The 23,335-nt window shown below is 47.9% G+C and overlaps 1 protein-coding gene across 3 annotated transcripts in view; it reads left to right on the top strand.

Moving 5' to 3' along the window:
* The first annotated feature begins 859 nt into the window (after window positions 1-859).
* CERS5 (ceramide synthase 5) overlaps window positions 860-23,335 on the top strand; it is a 44,682-nt gene continuing 22,206 nt past the window's right edge. The window contains exon 1 of one of the 3 annotated variants that reach the window (XM_056120058.1): window positions 860-1,229. In XM_056120058.1, coding sequence (XP_055976033.1) covers window positions 1,033-1,229 — 197 coding nt within the window. In that variant the 5' untranslated portion in view covers window positions 860-1,032. The remainder of the gene's footprint in view (window positions 1,230-23,335) is intronic. The other 2 variants (XM_056120056.1, XM_056120057.1) reach the window with 2 other exon arrangements.

Below are 23,335 nucleotides of genomic sequence, written 5' to 3'. Positions count from 1 at the left end.
GGATAGGTTGACTTGAGATTCATTGAAATTCATGTGATATTCATTTGAAAAGGCCCATTTTAAGGAAAGGAAAAAGAAAATAAGAGCAAAAAGATTGCTTCGGGTACCACCTGAGAAGGCCAGACAGACAGCCCTGAGTTAAGAGGGGAGCTGGGGACAGGGAGCTAGGTGAGGCCTGGCTGGGAATGGGGAACAAATTTGAATGGACTGGAAAGTCCCGGTACGAGCCCGACTGAAACGAGGGGTGTGGTCTTAGCCGAGAGGCGAGCGTCGGAGGTTCGGAGCGGAAACCCAGAGCGGAAAAAGGGGCGGGGACAGAGTGTGGGGGTGTGGCCTGGGCCGGCGGGGGCGGGGCGGGGCGGGAGGGGGCGGGGCGGGAGGGGGCGGGGCTCAGGGGGCCAGGCTGCGGATGAGGGGACGGAAAACGGCGGCGCGGGGGCGTGGCCAACGCGGAAGGGGGCGTGGCTCAGGGGGCCAGGCTGCGGATGAGGGGGCGGAAAACGGCGGTGCGGGGGCGTGGCCAACGCGGAAGGGGGCGTGGCTCAGGGGGGCCGAGCTGCGGATGAGGGGGCGGGAAACGGCGGCGCGGGGGCGTGGCCAACGCGGAAGGAGGCGTGGCTCGGGGGGCCAGGCAGCGGATGAGGGGGCGGGAAACGGCGGCGCGGGGCGTGGCCAACGCGGAAGGAGGCGTGGCTCAGGGGGGCCAGGCTGCGGATGAGGGGGCGGGAAACGGCGGCGCGGGGCGTGGCCAACGCGGAAGGGGGCGTGGCTCAGGGGGCCAGGCTGCGGATGAGGGGGCGGGAAACGGCGGCGCGGGGCGTGGCCCCCGCGGAAGGGGGCGTGGCTCCGCCAAGATGGGCGTCGAGGAGCCCCGGCCCCGCCGAGGGGCGGGCTGAAACCTGCGGGGACCCGACGGGGCCGGAAGGGTGTGGCCGCCGGCCCGGCCCCGCCCCGGGGCCGCCTCTCCGCGGGTTCCGTTGGCTGTGGCAGCAGCTCCGGCCGTGGCGGCGGTGGCCGCGGGGCGGGCGGAAGATGGCGACGGGGCTGGCGGGGTCCCTGGGCCTGCTGTGGGGCTGGCTGTGGAGCGAGCGCTTCTGGCTGCCCCGGAACGTGAGCTGGGCCGACCTGGAGGGGCCGGGCGACGGCGACGGCTACCCGCGGGCCCGCCACATCCTGGCCGTGTTCCCACTGGCGGCGGGCGTGTTCTCCGTGCGGCTCCTCTTCGAGCGGTGAGAGCCCGCGGGCGGCCGCGCGGGGCGGAGGGCCGGGCCCGGGCCGGCGGGGGCGGGGGGCGGGGGGCGGGAAGGACCCGGCGGCCGGAAGCCGCGGTGCCGGGAAGCCCGGAAGCGGGGCCCGGGGGGAGCGGGGCCGCCGCGCGGGATGCTCGGGGGCCGGGAGGAGCCGGGCGCCGAGGCTGGGCCCCTGGACGCGGGAGAGCCCGCGCCGGCGCCGCGCCCGGAATTCAAGCGGGGGGCTGCGGGAGGGCGCCCCGCACGCCCCGGGGCTTCCGCCGACCAGGAAACCGGTGGAGCGCGAGGTGCGGCCGCGGCCCGGCCTGCAGCGAGGAAGCGGGCAGGGCCGCCGGACCGGAGCCGATCGGAAGTTGCAAGATCGACGCCGGGCCCGGCGATCCGAGCCCCGGGAAGCCAAGATCGGTGCAAACGCGCCTTTCTGTCGGCCCCAGAGTTAGGATGCCGCGTCCTGCTGGTTGGCCGGCGCGTGCCGTGATGCAAATCGTAACGAAATTCCGCCCGAGCCGTCGGAGAGAAGAAATCTGGTCGGAGCAGGGTGTGGCAGCGTCCGAGATTTTCCACGGGACGGTGTCGGCTCGTTGTCCCACCGGCCTCGAATGCCGGAGATGCAGGAAAGGGTCGTCCTGCAGGGATGGAGACCCAGGGACTGCTTAGAGGACAGCTGGCTTGAGTCACCTGAGCGAGTTGAGCAGAAACACAGCGGACTTGGCCCAAAATGTGGTCTCTGCAAGAGCTGTTGGAGTTTTCTTGGAGTAAGCGGCTCGAATCTGCCATAGAGGACTTGAGCTTATAATGTGGATTTACTAGGACTTGTCGGGGAGGGGGGCTGGTCAGGGGCAAGTCCCCAGTGGCGGTTCTTTTATGGCCCGAACCTGGGCCTCCCCCGTGCAAGCATGTGCCTTGGCCTTTTAAACTCTCTTTTCCCGCCCTGTGGGTGATTTTGATAAAGGCTGCTCGGATTCCAGTAAGGCCATTCTATAGTCTCAGGTAATGAAGGTGACGCTGAACTTTGACAGGGGCGGGTGGGGGCAGGGGTGGTTGTGATGCCTGGGACCAAACCCAGGGCTTCCTGTACAGGGGAAGTATGTGCTCTGCCACTGACACACACACACACACACACACACACACACACACACACCTCCAGGTGAGGCTTTCTCACACACACACACACACACCCCCCTCCAGGTGAGACTTTGACATCCTTGATGCCTGGGACCAAACCCAGGGCTTCCTGTACAGGGGAAGTATGTGCTCTGCCACTGATACACACACACACACACACACACACACACACACACGGGAAGTATGTGCTCTGCCACCGATACACACACACACACACACACACACCACACCCTCTCTCTCCAGGTGAGGGTTTGATATCCTTGTTGCCTGGGTGGGGGCAGGGGTGGTTGTGATGCCTGGGACCAAACCCAGGGCTCCCAGGGCTTCCTGTACAGGGGAAGTATGTGCTCTGCCACTGATACACACACACACATACACACATACACACCCCTCCAGGCGAGGCTTTGACATCCTTTATTCATTTGTCCTTCACCTAGAGTAGGAATGCTCTTTCTAGAATGTGGATGAGTTGCAGACAGAATAGCCTGTCTGAGCTAGGGAGGCAGGTCAGAGGATTGGAGCACAGGCTTTGAAGGTTAGCTCCGCAGGGAATGACAGCCTCCCTTTCCCTCACCCCCCCCCCACTTCCCCAAGTATTGAGGGTGTGGTTGAAAAAAGTAGACTGTAACTTTGCAAATTTAGTATTTACTGTTTTAGATTATTCTTTTGATTTGCATCACTAATTCTGACACTTTTTAAAATTTTTTTTATAGTTTTGTTTCTTGAGTCCACCCCTCAATGCTCAGGGCTTAATCCCAGCTTTGTGCCCAGGGATCACTCCTGGTGGGCTCAGGGAACCATATGGGAAAGTGGAGGTCGAACCCAGGTCTCCAGGTGCAAGGCAGGTGCCCTTAACTACTAATACTGCCTCTCTCCCCCATGAAAACTTTCATGTAGGTGGATATTTTATTCATAGTGTTTGTGTATTGTCGTGAAAGTGTCTGCCAGATACTCTTGAAAAATAAAGATAACTTTAACGTAAGCAAAAGAAACCCAAAGATCCAAATGTCTTTTCTGGGTTGTCAGTTTGTTTTCCAAGATGAGCTGAACCATGGACCTCGTAAAGGGGTACTCGACACCTGCACCACATCTTCAGTGTCAGTGCTGCCATTTTTTTGTTTCTGCAGTGCCAAGAATCAAACCTAGCACCTCACACACAAGGCAAGTGATCTGCCTGTGAGCTCTATCCCATCGGCCCCTCTCCCCCCCTTTCCCCAGTTTTTAGAGTCGTCATTGGATACACTCTTCCTGGATGGAGCATAAACCACTTGTTTTAGTGGTAATCTGGATTCAGATGTTGTTCCGGTAACACTTTTTTATTATTGCTTTTGGACCACAGCCGACACTGCTCAGGTCTTTCTCCTGGGTCTGTGCTCATGAATCATTCCTGGCAGACTCGGGGGACCATATGGGGTGCCAGTAATGGAATCAGGTCGGCCATGTGCAAGTCAAGTGCCTAACTCTCTGTATTCTCTCTCAGGCTTCTGTTCATTTTAGCATCTGTATGTGAGGACTGAAAAAAGAGAAAAAATGTTATGACTAAAGGAAAATACGTAATTTAGGACAAAGAACAAAGTTCATTGTTCTAGAAAAGATTCTGTGCGTGTGTGCGCCAGTATGGAAATTTTTCCCACTGTAGTGGTAAGAAGAAAGAACTTCGCTTAAAAACAGCCATTTTATATTAATTTAGATTTTGATTTCCAGTGAGTTCTATCAGATAGCTAAAGGCATATATATATACATGTATATGTATATATATATATATATATATATATATCTTGGCAGAGCCACTGTAAAGGCTTCTTTACCCGTGGGAATTCTATTTGTTTCTATGGCAGTACAGTGTCATGGGAGTAGAGGTGGATGGGGATACCTAGTTAAACGCTTTCTGGTATGATGTTTCTTGGCTACTAATGATGTTGGCCACTAAGACTGGCACCTTGTCGATCTCATGTTTGATCTTAGAAAGGTTTAATCCTGGAGGCCGGCCTGCTCTTTTGTTTCTCTTCAAAACCTAACTAGCAAGAGTGTTGACTTCCAGATCATCAATTTAATTCATGGCTTCCTGTGCTGTTCTTCTGTAGAGGTAATAGAAGACACTCCACGTCATGAAAAATGTATCAAGGCACTCTTCAGAGTATAGTGAAAAGTGAATCAGAAAGTGGTGCCCTTAGTCTTTCCCTGCCTTTTCTCACTTCTCCTTTCCCATTCTCTCAGTTTCTAGAAATGATTTTCACAGAAATCGTAGACTGTAGGCCAGGAGTGTAGCCCATTGGTGAAGTAGGTGCCTCACACATGGGAGGCCCTGGGTTCCATCCTTAGCATCCAGACTGTGGGAGGCGAGGGGAACCATAAACAGAAGAGCTAGAGTTAGACTCTCCAATTACAGGTAGCTTTCCAGAGGCTGCATATTCACCTAGGGAAGAAGCTAGCATCAAGATGGAGATAATTTCCCCTAGCTCAGCATTCCTTCCACTGTGATATGATTATCTTTCCTTGTTCTTTAAGTCACCTTTCCAAAGGTCAGAATTAAATTTCTTGATTTTAGTAATCTAGGATTTGGGAAACAAAACACATTTGTTTCAAAACAAAATCATTTTCTTATTTATTGTATTTTACTTGATTCTAGCCTTTTAAGAAATTTCAGTTATTTTACATAATTTAATTAGACCATGCCTGATTGATAAGTCATCTTTATTCTCTCAAAGAGTAAACATATAATTTACAATTTTGTCTTGTTTTCCTTCCTTCCCATAAGCCACACTGGGTAGTTCCCTGGAGAACTGCAGCTTAATTGATAAGAATGATTTGAAAAGTTATCTGACCATAAAGGTCTGTAATCAAGCTATTGAACTGCAGATGGGACATACATACCAGAGTTGATCAGTTGTGAGCTTACTGTTACTTAGTTGCATTGCAGTGGCCTGCATCTTGCAAAATGTCTTGGGTATGGCATGTGGTAAGTGAAAACTTAGCAGTGTGTAATGAGTCCCCATTCATCTGCTGGAATGTGCAGACAGATCATTGAGAACTAGATAATCAGCTTGAACTAGTTGTTTGGTTTCATTCAGTAGTTTCAGTTGTTCAGTTTCACCGTACTGTATTTGCATGTTATATACCTTTTTACGGTTTCTTTCTCCCTTCCAACCCAGACACATTTCCCTTCTGCCCCAGACACATTTTCTAGTCACTCTATACTGGATAATAGGACCAAAGAGGTGGGACACTTGCTTGCTTCCATGCAGCCAACCTGGGTTTTGTCCCCCGGAACACAGGCCCTGACCACAGTCGGGTGCAAACCTCTCCCCACTCCCCCCAGAAGTGAGTGGTTAAGAAATGTGTCAGGGGCTGCAGCGATAGCACAGTGAGTAAGGCGTCTGCCTTGCACGCGGCAGACCTGGGTTCAGTTTCCAGTATCCCATATGTTCCCCGAGCACTGCCAGGAGCACCCCTGAACATGACCCAGGAGTAACCCTGCATCACTGGGTGTGGCCCAAAAAACAAGAAGAAAAAGAAAAAAGAAAGAAATGTGTCAGCCCCCACCCACTGGCTCAATTTCTCCTGTCTTCGAAAGGTTTTGTCTATAAAACTGACTTTACGTGAGGGGAGTGGGGGGATGAGAGACGTCCTTGGCACACCAGTGGAGGGAAGCAGACTCTCTGGTGATAAGTGTGGTGTTTGAATGATGTATACTTGAAAAGTATAATTGGCAATATTACACTGTTACATCAGTTTAAAAAATAAAAAGAAAGAAATATGAACAAAAATGGAATCACTACTCTTGTTGCCAGTTGCATGAGGCCAGCAAATGAGTATACTCAGTTCCCAGCAAGAGAGAATGCTACTGAGAAGGCCAGTTAGACATCCCAGAGAAGTTACCTTAAGAAAAATGAGAAAAGGATTTGGAGTAATGAATGAACTACTTGAGAGACAGTACTTGTCTGTGTCCAGTATAATTCATAAAATAATTTTCACCTGGCAACATAAAACTCCTATCACAATACCTCTTCAAAGTAAATGAGTTTATGATGTCCTTCTTGATCTCAAGGAACTAGATACTGTATTTACAGCAGTCTTATCTTTAAGACCCAATTAAGCATGACCGAGCAGACATACTCAGAACCACTAAGTTTCAGTCATCAATACAGTATTAAAAGGGGTGGGGTTTTTTTTGGGGGGATGGGGGAAATGGGAGTCTCACCCAGTGGTGCTCATTGCTTATTTTTGGCTCTGTTTTAAGGGTTCACTCCTGGCAGGCTTGGGGATTCCCACGGAGTGCTGGGAATTGAACCCTGTATGCCACATTCAAGGCAAATGCCCTACCAGCTGTACTATTGCTCCGTCCCCCAAAGGTCTTTAAAAATGGAAGAGTGCAGTGTCTGCTGCCTGTATTACAACTTGTGTTCTTTCTCCCTCCTTCCCTTTTACCTTCCCTCCTCCTCTCCTATTTCTTTAAATAAAACTATTTTACTTAAAAAGAAATTTTCTGGGGCTGGAGCGATAGCACTGCGGGGAGGGCGTTTACCTTGCACGCAGCTGACCCGGGTTCGATTCACGGCATCCCATGTGGTTCCTCAAGCACTGCCAGGGGTGATTCCTGAGTGCAGAGCCAGGAGTCACCCCTGTGCATCGCTGGATGTGATCCAAAAAGCAAAAAAAAAATAAAAAGAAAAAAAGAAATTTTCTAAATTTTCCTATTTGGTTTTTTGGAGCCATATCCAGCAGTGCTCGGGGTACACTCCTGGCAGTGCTCAGGGAACTTGATGTCGTGCACTGGCTAGGCTGTGTGCAAGGCAAGTGCCTTATCCCTATACCATCAACTCTCCATTCCGTCGTCTTGTTTGTTTTGGGGGGGCCGCACCAAACTGCTCAGGACTTCCTCCTGACTCTGCACTCTGTTATCACTCCTTGTGGGGCTTGGGGCATGCCAGGGATGCTAGCGATCAAGCCTGGGTCAGCTGCATGCAATGTAAGTGCTGTACTCACGGTATTATCGCTTCAGTCATTTAATCTTTCGTCTCTCGCTCATTTCATCTTTCTCTTGTAATCTTTGCTATAGTCACTACATCCTGCTTCCCTTCCTTCTCTACCCCACCCCCTACCTTCAGACCCACTAGAGAAAGCCAACATTTTTTCTCTTCTTCATAGATCACCTATCTTCTCCCTGATCTCTCATGTCACACACAGCCCATTGACCATCCAATATTAGTAGGTCATCTAGACAGTGAATAGAGACTTAAGAACAGACCAACTTGCTGGGCTGGAGCGATATAGCACAGCGGGTAGGGCGTTTGCCTTGCACGTGGCCAACCAAGTTCCATTCCCAGCATCCCATATGGTCCCCCAAGCACCGCCAGGGGTCATTCCTGAGTGCAGAGCCTGGAATAACCCCTGTGCATCTCAGGGTGTGACCCAAAAAGAAAAAAAAAACAGACCAAGTCACTAACTAGACAGTAAGGGAAACTGCCTATTCCTTTGTCTCCCTGAAGGTATTCTGTTGGGCATTATTGAATTGTAAATGATGACATTAAATCAGGTTTGCAGAGCCAGCAGAGCAGGATTGGAAACGACGGTCACATGACCCTGTCCTTATCTAAGAATCATCTTAATGAGCTCCAGATGGTCAGAAGCCTTATGCGTTCCTCCTCTCTCTGGGAAAACTTACTCCAGGCTTTTTCTGCACAGTGAGTGTTGACGCTCTGCAGACAACCCTAAACACTTATGCCTGAGGTCGGGTTCTTGGCTTATCCCGGGAGGCAGTATATTCCTCACAGAAAATAAACATGTCAGATAGCTTTTCTTACATTGTGATTCAGAAAACTAGGCTTTTTCCTAAATGGGTATCACTGTATCACTGTCATCCGGTTGTTCATCGATTTACTCAAGCGGTCGCCAATAATGTCTCCATTCGTCCCAGCCCTGAGATTTTAGCAGCCTCTCCCCACTCATCTTTCCCAAAGCTGCCATACTGGAGGCTCTTTCAGGGTCAGGGGAATGAGACCCGTTATTGTTACTGTTTTTGGCATGTCAAATACGCCACGGGGAGCTTGCCAGGCTCTGCCGTGCAGTGGGATACTCTCTGTAGTTTGCCGGGCTCTCCGAGAGGGGCGGAGACGCTCCAGGGAAAACTGTCTCTCTCTCTTCCAGGAGCTTTGTTTTATAGTCTCTGGATCTTGGCCGTTGATGAGATTCCGAAATGGGTAAAGAAGAAATTAGTGAAGAGAAGTCAGCAAGTAAAATGTGTACACTCCTGGGGACACTAGTGCTGGGAAATGTACACTTTGTGGAGGAATGGGAATTGGAATACCATGTGACTGAAATCCAATCATGAGCAGCTTTGTAATGGTCTATCTCATAGTGATTCAGTAAAAAAGTTTAAAAAAAATGTGTACGCTCCTAACACAGCCGGAAGGAGGACACATGCTTAAGACGCCCAGAAGTATTTTCAGGTAGATGAATCTGCTGCTAAAGAATTCAGTGAATTTGACCTTTCTGTACTTGAATCTACTTTATCTTGTTCCTCCTCTATCTTAACTTGAGTTAAGTGAGGAGTTGTGCGATAGCACAGCGGGGTAGAGCGTTCGCCTTACACGCGGCCAACATGGCCGACCTGAGTTCGATTCCTCCGCCCCTCTCGGAGAGCCCAGCAAGCTACCGAGAGTATTCGATATGCCAGACACAGTAACAACAAAGTCTCCGATGGAGACGTTACTGGGCCCGCTCGAGCAAGTGAGGAGTTGTAGAGCTGCAGTGTATCAGGTAAGGTGCTTGCCTTGCAGTGACTGACTCAGGTTTGGTTCCCAGCATTCGTTTCTGGTTCCCTGAGCCCCACTGGGAGTAAGTCCTGAGTGCAGAGCAAGGAGTAAACCCTGACCATCGCCAGGTGTAGCCCAGAAACCAAAGTTATCATAGCTAATTCTCTTTTCTTTCTTTTTTTGGGGGGAGGGGTGGGCGTTTGGTTTTGGGTCACAACATGAATTCTCAGATTACTCCGGGTTCTGCATCTCTGGAATCACTTCCGGCAGTGCTCCAGGGACCATATGGGAGTCCATGTCTCAACCCTACCTGCTATACTGTTGCTCCAGCCCCTAACTACAGTTAACTTTTTACTTTCAAAAATAGAAAATCTGAAACCAGTTTGTCTTAATAGATAAGCAGTTTTCCTAGATAAGAATACTTCTCTGAATTTTCAAGAATCGTGCTTTGTCATTCAGTGCAGAAGTCACTGATTAGGGTGGCTGCTGGGTTTAGAAATTTAACTGCAAGAAAAATATCTTTTTTTTTTTTACGGTGTTTTGTTTCATATGCAATGATACCCAGGAGTTACTGCTGGCTTTGCACTCAAGAATTACCCCTGATGGCAATTACTACCCCTGGTGCTCTCAGGGACCATATGGGATGTGAGAGATGGAGCCCAGGTTGGCTACATGAAGGCAAACGCGCTACCCGCTGTGCTATTGCTCCATCCCCTGTGTCTCAGTTCTTTTGGGGGAGGGAGGGCCTACACCTAGCAGTGCTCAGGGATTAACCCTGGCCCTGTGCTCAGGGACTGGTACGACTTTGGGGAGCATCTGGGATGATGGAAAATAGAACCTGGGTTAGACCCATGCAAGGCAAACACCTGCTGTTATATCACTCTGGAAAACGATCTCAATTCTTTGTCTTGTTTTTTGATTTTTGGGGCTACACAGTGATGCTTTGGGTAATTCCAGGTTCTGCACTCAGGAATTACTCCTGTCCTGCTCGGGCGACCATATGGGATGCCAAGGATGGAACCTGGGTTGGCCACATGCAAGGCAAATGCCCTACCTGCTCCACTGTTCTATTTCTTCAGCCCCTATATCTCAATTTTAATATTGGTTATAAATGTACGTTACATTAATTTCTCTTTTTTTCATTTTTTTACCTTTTTTTTTTTCTTTTTGGGTCACACCCGGCAATGCACAGGGGTTACTCCGCAATGCACAGGGGTAACTCTTGGCTCTGAACTCAGGAATCACCCCTGGCGGTGCTCGGGGAACCATATGGAATGCTGGGAATCGAACCCGGGTCGGCCGTGTGCAAGGCAAGCGCCCTACCCGCTGTGCTATCGCTTGAGCCCTTTTTTTTTTTTTTTACTTTGTTTTTGGGGGTGGGTCACACCTGGCAATACACTGGGGTTACTCCTGGCTCTGCACTCAGGAATTATTCCTGGCAGTGCTCAGGGGACCATATGGGATGCTGGGACTCGAACCCGGGTTGGCTGCATGCGAGGCAAACACTCTACCTGCTGTGCTATTGCTCCAGCTCCTTTACTTTTTTTTTTTTACTTTTTTCCCTTTTTCTAATGTCACCATTAGAAACATAAAGAAAAAAGAGGAATCATATCTATTGGACAGTGTTGATGATAGTAATTCAAACAAAATATTAGTAGCCAAGAAAAAAACTTCGTTTGGTTTTGGTGCCACACCTCCGAGTACTCAGTACTTTTGACTCTGCGTTTTGCTTTTTTTTTTCCTTCTATCTTTTCACTAGTACTTAATGATCTGTAAGCAAACAAGTTTGTCAAGTAGTAAAATGTACTTAGGGAGTTTGCACACCCCTGATAAGACAGTGAGATCAACTATAATAAAGCTCTTTTTTAAAAATGACACTTAGAGGCCAGATCAGTAGTATAACAGGTAGGATTCAATTTCTGGAACCCTGTATGGTCCCCAGACCTCTGCCAGGAGTGATTCCTAAGCAAAGCCAGAAGGAAATCTTGATTGTCACCAGGTATGCCTCCCTATCTTCCAGCTCTTAAAACAAAAAGTTTGATTACTGGCTCAGGGGTGTGACACAGTGATGTCTTGAGTATATGAGGCCCTGGGTTCCATTTCTGGCACTGAAGGAGTGTGCTTTCTTCACACACAGATAACAGACTTTCTGTCTTTTTGGTGCACACTCACACTTGACCGTGCTCAGAAAACCGTATGTGGTGCTGGGAATGGGACCCAGGTTGGCTGCATGCAAGGCCAACACCCTGTCCACTCTACTATTGCTCCAGCCCTCAGGGGCTATTCTTGATTTTGTGCTTGAAGCCCACTCTTGGGTGCTTAGAGAAACATGTAGTGCTGGGAATTGAACCCAGGTCTTCTGTGAAGTATGCACTCAGCCATTGAGTTGTCTCCAACCCTACAATTTCTTAAAAGAATATTTCTTGGGGGCTGGAGCAATTGTACAGTAGGTAGGGTGTTTGCCTTGCATGCGGCCGACCCGGGTTCGATTCCCAGCATCCCATATGGTTCCCTGAGCACTGCCAGGAGTAATTCCTGAGTGCAAAGCCAGGAGTAACCCCTGTGAAAAAAAAGCAAAAAAAGAAAAAGAAAAGAAAAAAGAATATTTCTCTGCCTATAGAGATAGTACAATGGGATATTACACACCTGAACATTGTCTGGTGTGGCCCAAAAAACAGACAAACCAAAAAAATCTTGAGAAGGCCAGAGCAGTAGCTCAGTGGACTGCAATGGCTGCTTTTCTTGCCGAAGGTCTAGGTTTGATCCGTATAAGGTGCTCTGAGAACCAAAAATAAAAACACTTCTTGAGAAAACTTTCTGTTAACCTTTTTTTCTAATCAGTATCTCAACTTATTTGTCAGTTTTTTCCATTTCTACATTAAGTCGCATAATACTCATTCATTAAAAAATACACATGCATCTGACCCAGTGTTGATTCCCAGGACTCCAGATGGTCTGGTCCCCTGGGCTCCAGTCAGGGGTGATCCCTGAGTGGAGAGCTAAGGTATGTGGGGTCTACAGAAATAGTGCGTTGGCTCAGCTTACGTTCCTGAGTTAAAATCCTAGTGTCCAGAGTGTTCTGCTGTCTGATTGTCTGCATAGTGAAAGCTACATAACAACAACATGTGTATGAGCACTTGGTGCACATTACAACTAAAAAATGCAAGCATAGTTACCAGAAAGTGTGATCTCTGGCAAGTGTGTGTGAGCACTGGACTGTGACTTCCCTCTTCCCACAAGCATGCCTCAGCTACGAGTGGGAATCTCCACGGTCCCATGCGCAAGCCCACAACTCAAAGGAGTGCAAACCTTGGTGAGCAAGGGGCCACTGTCCGGTCCCTAGTCATCAAAACTGTAGTATCAACAGTGACGGAAAGTGGAGGAATTAATGAAACTGAATTTTGAAGCCTGGGCCACAGTGTTCAAGGATTTCTCTTGGGGTGCTCAGGGAACCATATGATGTGCTGGGAATCAACCTGGGCCAACTGCATGAAAGGAAAACATCCTCTCTGCTGTACTATTTCTTTTTCTTTTGCATTTTGGGCCATAGCTGGCTGTGCTCTGTTCACTCCTAGAGGGGCTTGAGGGACCATGTTGGGTGCTGGGGAACAAATCTGGGTCAACTGCATGCGAGACAGGTTCCCTACCCAGTTTCTCTCTCTCTCCAGTCCCACCCCTGCTGTATTATTTCTGTGGCCCTGAAACCCTTGGATTTGGAGGCATACCTGGCAATGCTCAAGTCTTATTCCTAGCATGGCAGTGACCAGGAGTACAGGCACCTTCCTCATGGTACTCTCTCCAGGTCTGAAATTTAATTTTAAAAGAATATATCTATGTTAGGGTTGGAATGATCAGTACAGAAGGTAGTGCACTTGCTTTTCATGTGGCTGATATGAGTTCAGTTCCTGGCACCACGTATGGACTCCTGAGCGAGCATTGCCAGAAGTGATCCTTGAACACGGAGCCAGAAGCCAGCCCTGAACCTCACCCGGAGTGGCTATAACACACCCAATGTATGTACGTTGTTGAAGGTGCGGGTTTGTTTCGTTTTGTGGCCACACCCAGTTCGGTTCAGGGTTTACTCTTGGTGGTGCTTAGACCATTTGTGGTGCCGGGGTTGAACTGGGGTTGGTTACATTCAAGGCAAGTAACCCAGTACAGTCTCTCTCTGGACTTTCTCTCTCTCTCTCTCTCTCTCTCTCTCTCTCTCTCTCTCTCTCTCTCTCTCCCTCCCTCCCTCTCCTCCCTTCCTTCCTTCCTTCTTTGCTTTTTTCTTTTAATTTTTATTGGTATGGGGGAAAATTCTGAAACCATGAGTGTCTCAGGGACTCTATTCTCCAGCCATTTCAGAACTGCTGCTCTATAGTAAAATTCCACTGTCTTCTGTGCTGTAAAGTTTGTCTGAAGCATTTTTAATATCCTTACACCATTGTAATTCAGCCCTGCTTTGCCATTCTCTGCAGTGCTAGGGATTGATTGAGCCAGGGCTTCCACAAGCAAGCACTGTCCAGTTCTCGAAAGGAAATCTTTAAAGGAAAATTCTTTTATTCTCTTAAAGCATGTTTTTATTATAATGTAAATGTAATAATATAATTATTTTTATTATAATGTAATGGGCTGAAGCAGTAGTACAGTGACCAGGGCATTTGCCTTGCTGACCTGGGTTTGATTACCAATATCCCATATGGTCCCCTGACCACTACGGGAGTAATTCCCAAATGTAGTCAGGAAAGACCCCCGGGCACTGCTGGGTGTGGTCTCCCCACAAGCCCTCTCCCTCCCCTCCCTGCCCCCTCCCACTTACCCCCCCCAACCAATAGGTAAGATAAAAGTAGAATGCTGGTCTTTTTTTTCTTTTTTCTTTTCCTCATCAGTGTGTTCATCAGATTTTACTTTTTTTTTTTTTAATCTGAATTAGGTCTCCCCTGTCTTCCCTTTATTTGGTATTGTTGCTGTTGCTGCTGCTGTGATGACCAGGAGTCAGTCTGTCTCTCTGTCTCTCTGTCTCTGTCTCTCTCTCTCACACACACAGACACACACACACATTTAGTTAGCTCATCAGGGGTCACACTCCTTTCAGTTGTGGTTATGTACATTCAGGTTGTAGTGCTTGCTGGGGAATGGTGGTTCTCACATGCTTGTCAGGGGTCACACTTCTGCCCTAATGCCCTGACACCTTTTAGTTCCGCTGCTCACTGGGGTAGTATTTGCATATACACTGTGGTACAGCCAGAAGTTACTTGCAGCACTGGGATCATGGCACAGCTGTCACTGCTCAGCATTATGCGGTGGCATCAGGGATCTGGTTTGTGGCCCTAGAACTTCTCGAAACCCCAGCTTCTTAAACTGTGGCTCACAGCAGTCATAAAGACCAATAATGTCTTAACATTATTATGAAAATAGTTTTGACCTTTTTTTTGGGGGGGGTGCTACCCGGCTACGCTCAGTGCTTATTCCTAGTTCTGAGATCAGGGATCACTCTTGGTAGAGTTCGGGGGACCATATGGTGTCAAACCTGGGTTGGCCGAGTACCAAGCAAGCACCCTACCTGCTGTACTATTGCTCTGGCCTCTAGCTATAGTTTTGACTCTTTCATAACTGTTATGAAAATAGTTTTCAGTATGTACCCAGAGAGTATCTCAAGGACCCTGTGAGGTCTGTAGACCTTGTCTTGAGATCTTCAGCTACAACTAAATGTGAATAGGTTTCTAGAATAACAGTCTGGTGCTAGAGAAAGGCAGCTCACCGTCCCACTGCAATTATCCCCTCATCCCCTAACACCCCCCTATTCCCCCCAAGAAGTAATCCTTAGGCATAGAGTCAGTAATAAGCCCTGAGTACCACAGGGCGTAGTCCAAAACTTTTTTTGGGGGGATTTTGTTTTTGGGCTACTAGTGCAGTGCTCAGGGGACCATTTGGGGTGCTGGTGCAGGGGATCAAACCCAGGTCTGCCTCTTGCAAGACAAGTGCCCTACTCGCTATATTATCACTCTGGCCATATTCCAAAAACTTTTTTAAAGAAAAAAGGGCCTCACGGTAACCAACATGAGCTCACCTGCCAGACGAATATGGAAAAGCAGAGCAACCTGGTGAAAACGGGCTTTCTGCAAGCAGAGGAACTCAGGGATCGCCCAGAAGCAGAAAAAGGCAGACGAGAAGAGGAACCCAAGTACTCCGTAGCTTCCTTTCCAGCCCTCTTGCCCTCCTTCACCTGTGTGCCTGGCCCCTGTCCCACCAAGCCTGTGTATCTGCCTGTACTGCTACAGGTCCCAGCACTGATGGCATTCCCTTTGCCCTGCGTCTGCAGAGGGTCCCTTTTGTGCCTCCTTCCCTTGGGGTTGCTTCTTTCCCTCTGAGCAACTCCTGGGGGTAAGAGGGTTACCTCTTCTCAGTGCTTTTTTATTCCTGTGGGGCTCATCACAGGAATTAAATGGAGTATTAAATGGAGTAATTAGAAAGGGAGGAAGGGAAGAAGGGAGAGAAGGAGCGAGGGAGGGACGGACGAATGAAACAAAGGAAGGACGGCCAGTCAGACAAAGCGACAGTACAGTGGTTAAGGCCCATAGGTAGGGCATCGATAGAACCTGTAGATAGGTTTGGTCCCTGGCACCCCATACGGTTCCTGGAGACCTCGGCAGGAGTGAGCCCTGAGCACCTTCCAGGTGTGGCCCAAAAACAAAACTGATAAAATGATAAATAAACAGAGAGACTGACTACAGGGGCTAATGCGAAGTATGCTGGAGACCTTGGGGGAGGAGGGAGAGGAGAGGAAATAGCCCCCCAAACCCTAAATAAGTAAACAAGGATTTGCTGAACCTTGGGGTTTGCAAAACACTTGCAAAGTGTCTGCCTTGCAAGTGTGAGACCCTCCCCAGCACCACTTACAGGCCCCAAGCATGATCTGGCACCTCCACTAATTAGGATCCTGAGCACTGTGACAAGAGTGTACGATTCCACCCCCCACCCAGCAAGCACTGGGGTTCGTTGTGTGACCCTGTGCACATGCACCACACACCTGCTGACTACCACAACGGAAGCATATCATTGCAGCAGCAACAAAAAAGAGTGAAGGGTAGGGGAATTCACTTTAAATAGAGGCTGGGGGATAGTACAGCAGGCGGGACATTTAACTTGCACAGGACCAACCTGGGTTTGATTCCTGGCATCCATATGGAGTCATTGCTGAGTGCAGCCCCCGGCGTGAGCCCACAGCATCGCTGGGTGTGGCCTCAAAACAAACAAACAAAAATATAAAGTTTGTCGCGTACACTTTTCTAAGTGCTAAAAATCACAGTGATTTTACTTACTGTAAATTTACTTACTTTACTTACTGTAAATTTACTTACTGACAGGTGTTGTTATTCTTATTTTGTTTGGAAAGGAGGAGGGATTGGGCCACACCTGGCAGTGCTCAAGTCCCTGTTCTGTTCTTAGGAGTCCCTCCTGGTGGTGGGACGATATCCAGGATTCAAACCAGGTCAGCTGCACACAACGCAAGTGCCATGACTTCTTACACTGCCTGTCCCCGTTATCCTGATTTTAATTTTATAGATGAGAAAATAGAAAAGGCTAATTTTTGCAGGGTGACTCAACTAGCGGCACATAATAGCAGTCTAGTTATTGCCGGAGAAAAGGGGGAAGAAAACTAGGGAAAATATGTCAATAAGGAAGCAACGTGAAAGGAACGTTTCTAGAGGGAGGGTATCTTAGTAATATAAAATGGTACTTGAGTGGTCAGGGTATTAATAAAGAACTGAATGCATCAGACTGCTGATAACTTGGACTTATAGTGGAGTGCAGGGACTGAAACCAGATGAGGAGGGAGGGAGAAAGGTTGAGGAATGAGAAGGAGGGAGAAGAGAAGTCACGAGCAAAAACTTTTCAGTAACTTTAATTGGTACGGGGTGGAGCTAGATGTTTAAAGTCTGAAGGAGAAACAGAATTTTTTTTTAAAGGGGCATATGATGTGGGATTGGTTCGGGCCATAGCAGTAATATTCTGGAGTAGGGTATTTGCCTTGTGTGTGGCCAGCCCCCAGGGATGGATCCCCAGGTTCGATCCCTGAGCACTGTCAGGAGTAATTCCGGAGTTATGAAGCCAGGACTGGGGGTGACCCAAAAAGCCAGTAAATAAATCAACAGATCTGTTCTGGAGCTGGAGTGATAGTGCTGGGAGTAGGGCGCTTGCCTTGCATGTGGCTGACTCGGGTTTGGTCCCCCGTAGGGTCCCCCAGTCCCTGTGAGGAGTGATCCCTGAGCTCAGCGTCAGGAGTAAGGCTTGAACTCAGTTGGGTGTGGCCCACAATAAAAAAAAAGATTGGTTCTGACGCAAGTAGTGGCATTCCTTTCTATTTGTGCCCCTCCCTTTTTTTTTTTTCTTCCAGGATGGGTGATGGGGCACGCCGAGCTGTGCTCAGGGCTAGCTCCTGTCTGGTCTCAGGGACCACATGTGGTGCTCGGGAACAAACCCGGGTCAGCTGCATGTAAGGCAAGCACCCTGCCTGCAGTTCCATCTCTCTGGCCCCCTCAAGTTTTTTTGTGGGGTTGTGTTTTTTTTTTTTTTTTTTTTTGGCTAGTAGGGAGGATGGAGAGGGGTGGGGTGGTGACCCATGTAGTGTTAGACTTCTGTGTGTAAAGCGTGCATTCAGCCTTCCGAGTCTTCTCAGCCCCAAGACTTAATTTTTTTTTAAAATGGTTGTGGGAGTCACGCCTGGTGTGTGTGGGGAAGGGGGCTGGGGAGCAGCTGGGGGCGGGGGTTGAGTCGGGTGGAGCATTTGGTGTTTGGGTTGAACCCAGGGCCTCACACATGTAAGACATGTGCTTCATCGCTTGAACCACATCCCTCGCCCCTAGCCAAGATTCTTGAGAGTCTTGGCTGTTTCTGCTTCTTTCTCCTTGTGTGATTCACCACTCTGATTTACTTTTTGCGTGTCTTACTGGAATTTAGTCGGCAGAGGTTACCATATTATCTCCATATTACCAAATCCAATAGGTAGATGACATACATGTCTTTCTTACTTGATCTCCGCCTCACTGGTCTACCCCTGGCCTTCGTGTCCCCTAAATTCACTTCTTCTTGGTGCTTCCCAGGGTTCTGGGCCATGAAATCATTTGTATCTAGTCCAGTCCCAGTTTTAGGTGCCAGTTTATAGTCTCACTTTTTCCCTCTTTTTGTTTGTGTGTATGTGTCAGGAACAAATGACTGCTTTTTGTTTTGCGTACATCTATTCAGTCACCATATCCCTGTCATATTTATTTCGCTAAACCTCTTGAATATATTCTTTTTCATTTCTATAGTCTTAGTTCAGCGCTTTACCACTATAAGATGGTATTTTGAGTTTTGTATTTTATATACCTTTTATTTTGGTGGGTTTTTGGTTGGGTGTTTTTTTTTTTTCCTTTTTTTTTGGTCACACCCGAAGATGCTAATGGGTTAGTCCTGGCTCTGCACTCAGGAATTACTCTTGGTGGTGCTCAGGAGACCATATGGGATGCTGGGGATTGAAACTGGTGGGCTGTATGTATGCAGGGCAAATGCCCCACCCGTTGTATGCCCTTGGCCCCTTTACAGTACCTTTTAAACGAATCGTGTTCCATAGTTACTTATCTAGAATTTTTTTTTTCTGGTGCGGGGTGTGGGCCATATCCAGCTATGCTCAGGCCTTACTCTGGGTGGTACTCAGGTTGCGATGCTGGGGACCAAACCCACGTCAGCCTCCCACATGGCAGGTGCCTTACATGCTATACTAATTCTCTGTGTCCTCCCACCCCTTGCCACCCTCTCCACACACACTTTTTTTCCCCCTAAGCACATCCAGTGTGGCTCAGGGCCACCTCTCCTGGCTCAGTGCTTGGGATTGCTCCCAGTGGTGCAAGTCATATACTTTAGCCTGTTGAGCTATACCTTTGGCCCCATATTCCTTTACTGATCATCTAAGAGGTTGGAGCTGGAGAGATTGTGCAGTGGTCAGGGTGCCTGCCTTGCGTGCGTCCAACCCGGGGTCTGCTTCCTGGAATTCTCCGTGGTCCCCTGAGCCCACCAGGAGTGATCCATGAGTGCAGAGGCCTGTTACCACCAGGAGTAGCCCCAAAGGCCAGAAATAAATGAGGATTTATCTTTCTCCTCCCCGCCCCCCGACCTAAAGTCTTTTTCAGCGACTCAGTTTCAGGTTGAGCATGACACACAAGGCATCTGCAACCTGGCTTCTAAACTACCCGTAGTTTTCTCTTGTCACTGTCCCTCCCCTACCCCCACTTGATTCTTCGAGCAATTTGTTATTTCTTTTTTCCTCTTTATTTCTCTTGTTATCACACTTCTGTTTTTTTTTTTTTTATCACTTTTAGCACTCACAGTCCATTTGTCTGAATGTCTGTTTGACTTTTCCCCTTTTCTGCACAGTAGAAATCAGTGCCCTTTTTTTGTTGTTCTGGGTTTTGGACCATACTTGCGCTTGGGGGTCGCTCCTGGTTTAATGCTCAGGGACTGCTGCCAGTGATGCTCAAAAGACCACGCGGTGCCAGGGATCAAACCTGCACCTTCCTCATTCGTAGTATGCTCTCCCACCCAGTCACTGATATATTTGATTTATTTGATGTTTGGTATTTCCAGTAATCAAGCCCCGTGCCTTACTCCTATAAAGCAAGTATTCTGCTGCTGTGCTATATGCCTGGACAGTCACTGGCTTTTTGGTGGGCTTTTTGTTGGCTTTTTTATTTTGTGGGGGGGGTCACACCCATCTGTGCTTCAGGCTTACTCCTGCTTCTGTAATCGGGGATCGCTCCTCAGTTCTGATGGGCCTTGGCGAACCATATGTGACACTGGGATTCAGAACCAGGTTATAGTCTGCAAGCAAGTGCCTTAACCTCTTTTCCATCGAGGCCTAAAATCATTGTGGGTTTTTTTGGGTTTTTTTTTTGGGGGGGGGCACGCACAGCGATGCTTAAAGGTTACTCGGGCTCTACACTCAGTAATCACTCCTGGCGGTGCTCAGGTGACCATATGGGGCTGCTGGAGATCCAACCTGGGTCGGCCACGTACAGAGCAAATACCCTAGCCCACTGTACTATTGCTCCAGCCCCATCATTATACTGTTTCTTAAAAATTTATTTTGAGTCTTGGACCACACCTGGCAGTACTCAGAACTTACTCCTGGCTCTGTGCTCAGGGATCGTCCCTGGCGGCACTTAGGGGACCACATGGGGTGCAGGGGATTGAACCTGGGTCAGCCAAGTGCAAAGCAAGAGACTTACCCCCTGTACTATCTCTCTAGCTCCAAATTTTTGACATTTTCAGTGTGATTCTTTATTAGGAGTTCACTTGTGGGAGACCAGCAGAATAACACAGAAGTTAAGCTTGCGTCTGATCCCAGTTTGATCCCTGGCACTGCATGCAGGGACCAACCCTGAGCACAGAGTGAGAAGTAGCCCACATGCTGCACCAGGTGTGACCCAGGCCCTCTCCAGGCCCTCTACCCCAAACCACCAGTTTTAGTTGTGCTGCCATAGGCGTGGCGGAATTGATCCCTTACGTCACAGTCCCCCAAGCACTACTGAGTATAGCCCTGGTAGCCCTTAAACACCACTGGGACCCAAGCACTGAGCCATCAGGCCCATACCGCTATACTGTGTATCACCAGGAAAGCCCCCCTAAAACAAGCAAACATTAATTTAGTTGCAGAGGGAACAGTTTCGAGGGGTTAGTTGTCTTAATCTGCATAAGATCTCTTTTATAAATTTTTCCATCAATTTAACTTTTGCTGTTTTGTTTTGTTTTGTTTGTTTCACTTTTCAGCCACACCTGGCAATGCTCAGGACTCACACCTTGCTCTGCGTTCAGGGATCACTTGTGGTGGTTCTTGGGGGACATTATGGAGTGCCAGGGATTAAGCCTTGGTTGGCCATATGAAAGCAAGTGCCTTACCCGCTGTGCTATCTCTGGCCCCTGTTTCAATTTTTTAATGTTTTTTTCTTTCTCTTTTTTTTTGGGGGGGGGGAACACTATGGATTTGGCTCACATTTGGTACAGCTGGGGTAGGGGTTGGTATTGGCAGTGCTTGGGTCTACAATCTAGGCCTCTCTGCCATGCGTTACACTCACCCCCCTGAGCTGTGGCATGTTTTTCTCATGCCAAGTTTTTTTCTTTATATTTTGCATGTATCATTTTGAGTCTGTATTTTCCCCCAAGTTTATCTAAATTAGTACTCGCTCCCCAATTCAATTATGTTGTTGCATACATATAAAATAATAATGTTGAAGCCAGAGAGATAGTACAGGAGTTAAGGTACTTGACTGACAATTAGCTGAACTTGGGTTTGATCCATGGTGCTACATACGGTCCCCCAGCACCACCAAGGAATAAGCCCTGATCTCTGTTGTTAGACTTGTTTTCTTGATCTGCATTTAAATTCAACATTTATTATGTGTAAGGGAGAAGTTGAGAATGAAAAACTTTATCTTCCTTTATGAAAACTTTTACCAAAGTTCCTGAGCCATGGGGAAACAATTATTCGTGCACAAAGTTAGCTGCAGTACAAAAAGTTTCATTCAAAGGTCAGTGTTAGTAGATACTTTGTATTTCTCGTATACTATTCTATGTACTAATATTTTATTTTAATTTAATTGTGGGGGGAAACTGAAAGGGGGCACACCTGGTTATATACTCAGAGGCTTCTCATGGGTTGGTGCTCGCTGAACCATATGTGGTACTTGGGTCTCTTGCATGCAGAGCATATGTCTTAGTCCTTTGAACTGTCTCTCTGATGCATTTGTTCAAATACAAATTAAACTCCTTTTGAAAATACAATACACAAAGAACACTTATTTTATACCTGAGCTCAATATTTGCCCACTGACAAGTGACAGGTCTAACAAATCTCTTCTTGCCCTGCTAGATGGAGCTTAGTTTGTTCCCGTATTAATCAGCACCTAAAGAATACTTCGTGTAGTCATTCTTAGCTGTTGATATGGTTCCATATTAGATACACAACCAAATCTTCTCTGTTTCCTCATTCTCTTCTTCATTACATAGAGGTAGATCTGAAAACAAACAAAACAAAAAAAATAACAGGCTTTCTAATTTCTGTTCTTATCCCTTTTATAAAGGTCCTCAAACCAGAAATAAGTAATAAAAGGTCCTGTAATTAGGCACACTTTTACCAGCTAAGAGACCATGAAATTTGCTTCATTTATAGCATGAGGCTACTGTCTATTTTACACAATTGGATATATTTTGTGTGTGTGTACACGTGCATGTGCAGGGGACAGGGACCACACCTGATAGTGCACAGGTGACAGTGGGGATGCAAGGCAAGTTCCTTACTGTCTCTCTGGTTCATACAGTTACTTATTTTTTTAATTCAGTCACCATGGTATTACAAAGTTATTCATGATTTGGTTTCTGACATAAGTGTTTCATCACTAATCCCTTCACCAGTGTCCATTCCCTCCACCAACGCCCTCCCCGTCCCCTCTTGCCTCCCACTCACCAGTCTGCCTCTATGAGAGGAGCTTTCTAAATACATTGAGGCCAAGCCATAGTACAGCAGGTAGGGCACTTACCTTGCACACAGACAACCTGGGTTTGATTCTTGGCATCCCATATGGTCCCCTGAGCACCACCAGGAGTAATTCCTGAGTGCAGAGCCATAAGTAACCCCCTGAGCACTGCTGGGTGTTCTGTATATAGCCTCCCACCCACAGTCTGCTTCTAAGAGAGGTGCTTTACTAAAATGTGTATAGTTTGTTTTTATCTTTTATGGCTAAGTAATATTCCATTATGTATATGTACCTTTGTTTCTTTATCCAGTCGTCTATTCTTGTACAGTTGGGTTGTTTCCAGATTTTGGCTATTGTGAATAGTGTTGTAAGGAACATAGGAGTGCCAGTGTCTTCTCCGTTTTGTTTTTGGGCCCTTGGGGTATATTCCAAGAAGTGGGGTTACAAGGTCAAATGGAAGCTCAATTCCTAGATGTTTTAGGAATGTCTATATTGTTTTCCAGAAAGGCTGGACCAGTTACCATTTCCCCAGCAGTGAGTGAGAGTCTGTTTCTCCCCGAATCCACTCCAGCTTTGGTTCTTGCTTTTTTTGTGTGCCAGTCTCTGTGATGTAGATATCTCATTATTGTTTTGATTCGCATCTCCCTGATGGATGATTAATGATGCAGAGCATTTTTTCATGTGCCATTGGCCTTTTGTATTTCTTCTTTGA

Source organism: Sorex fumeus, unplaced genomic scaffold (assembly GCF_029834395.1).
Source record: "Sorex fumeus unplaced genomic scaffold, SorFum_2.1 ptg000042l, whole genome shotgun sequence".
Lineage (NCBI taxonomy): Eukaryota > Metazoa > Chordata > Mammalia > Eulipotyphla > Soricidae > Sorex > Sorex fumeus.
This window is presented reverse-complemented; position numbering and strand designations above follow the sequence as displayed.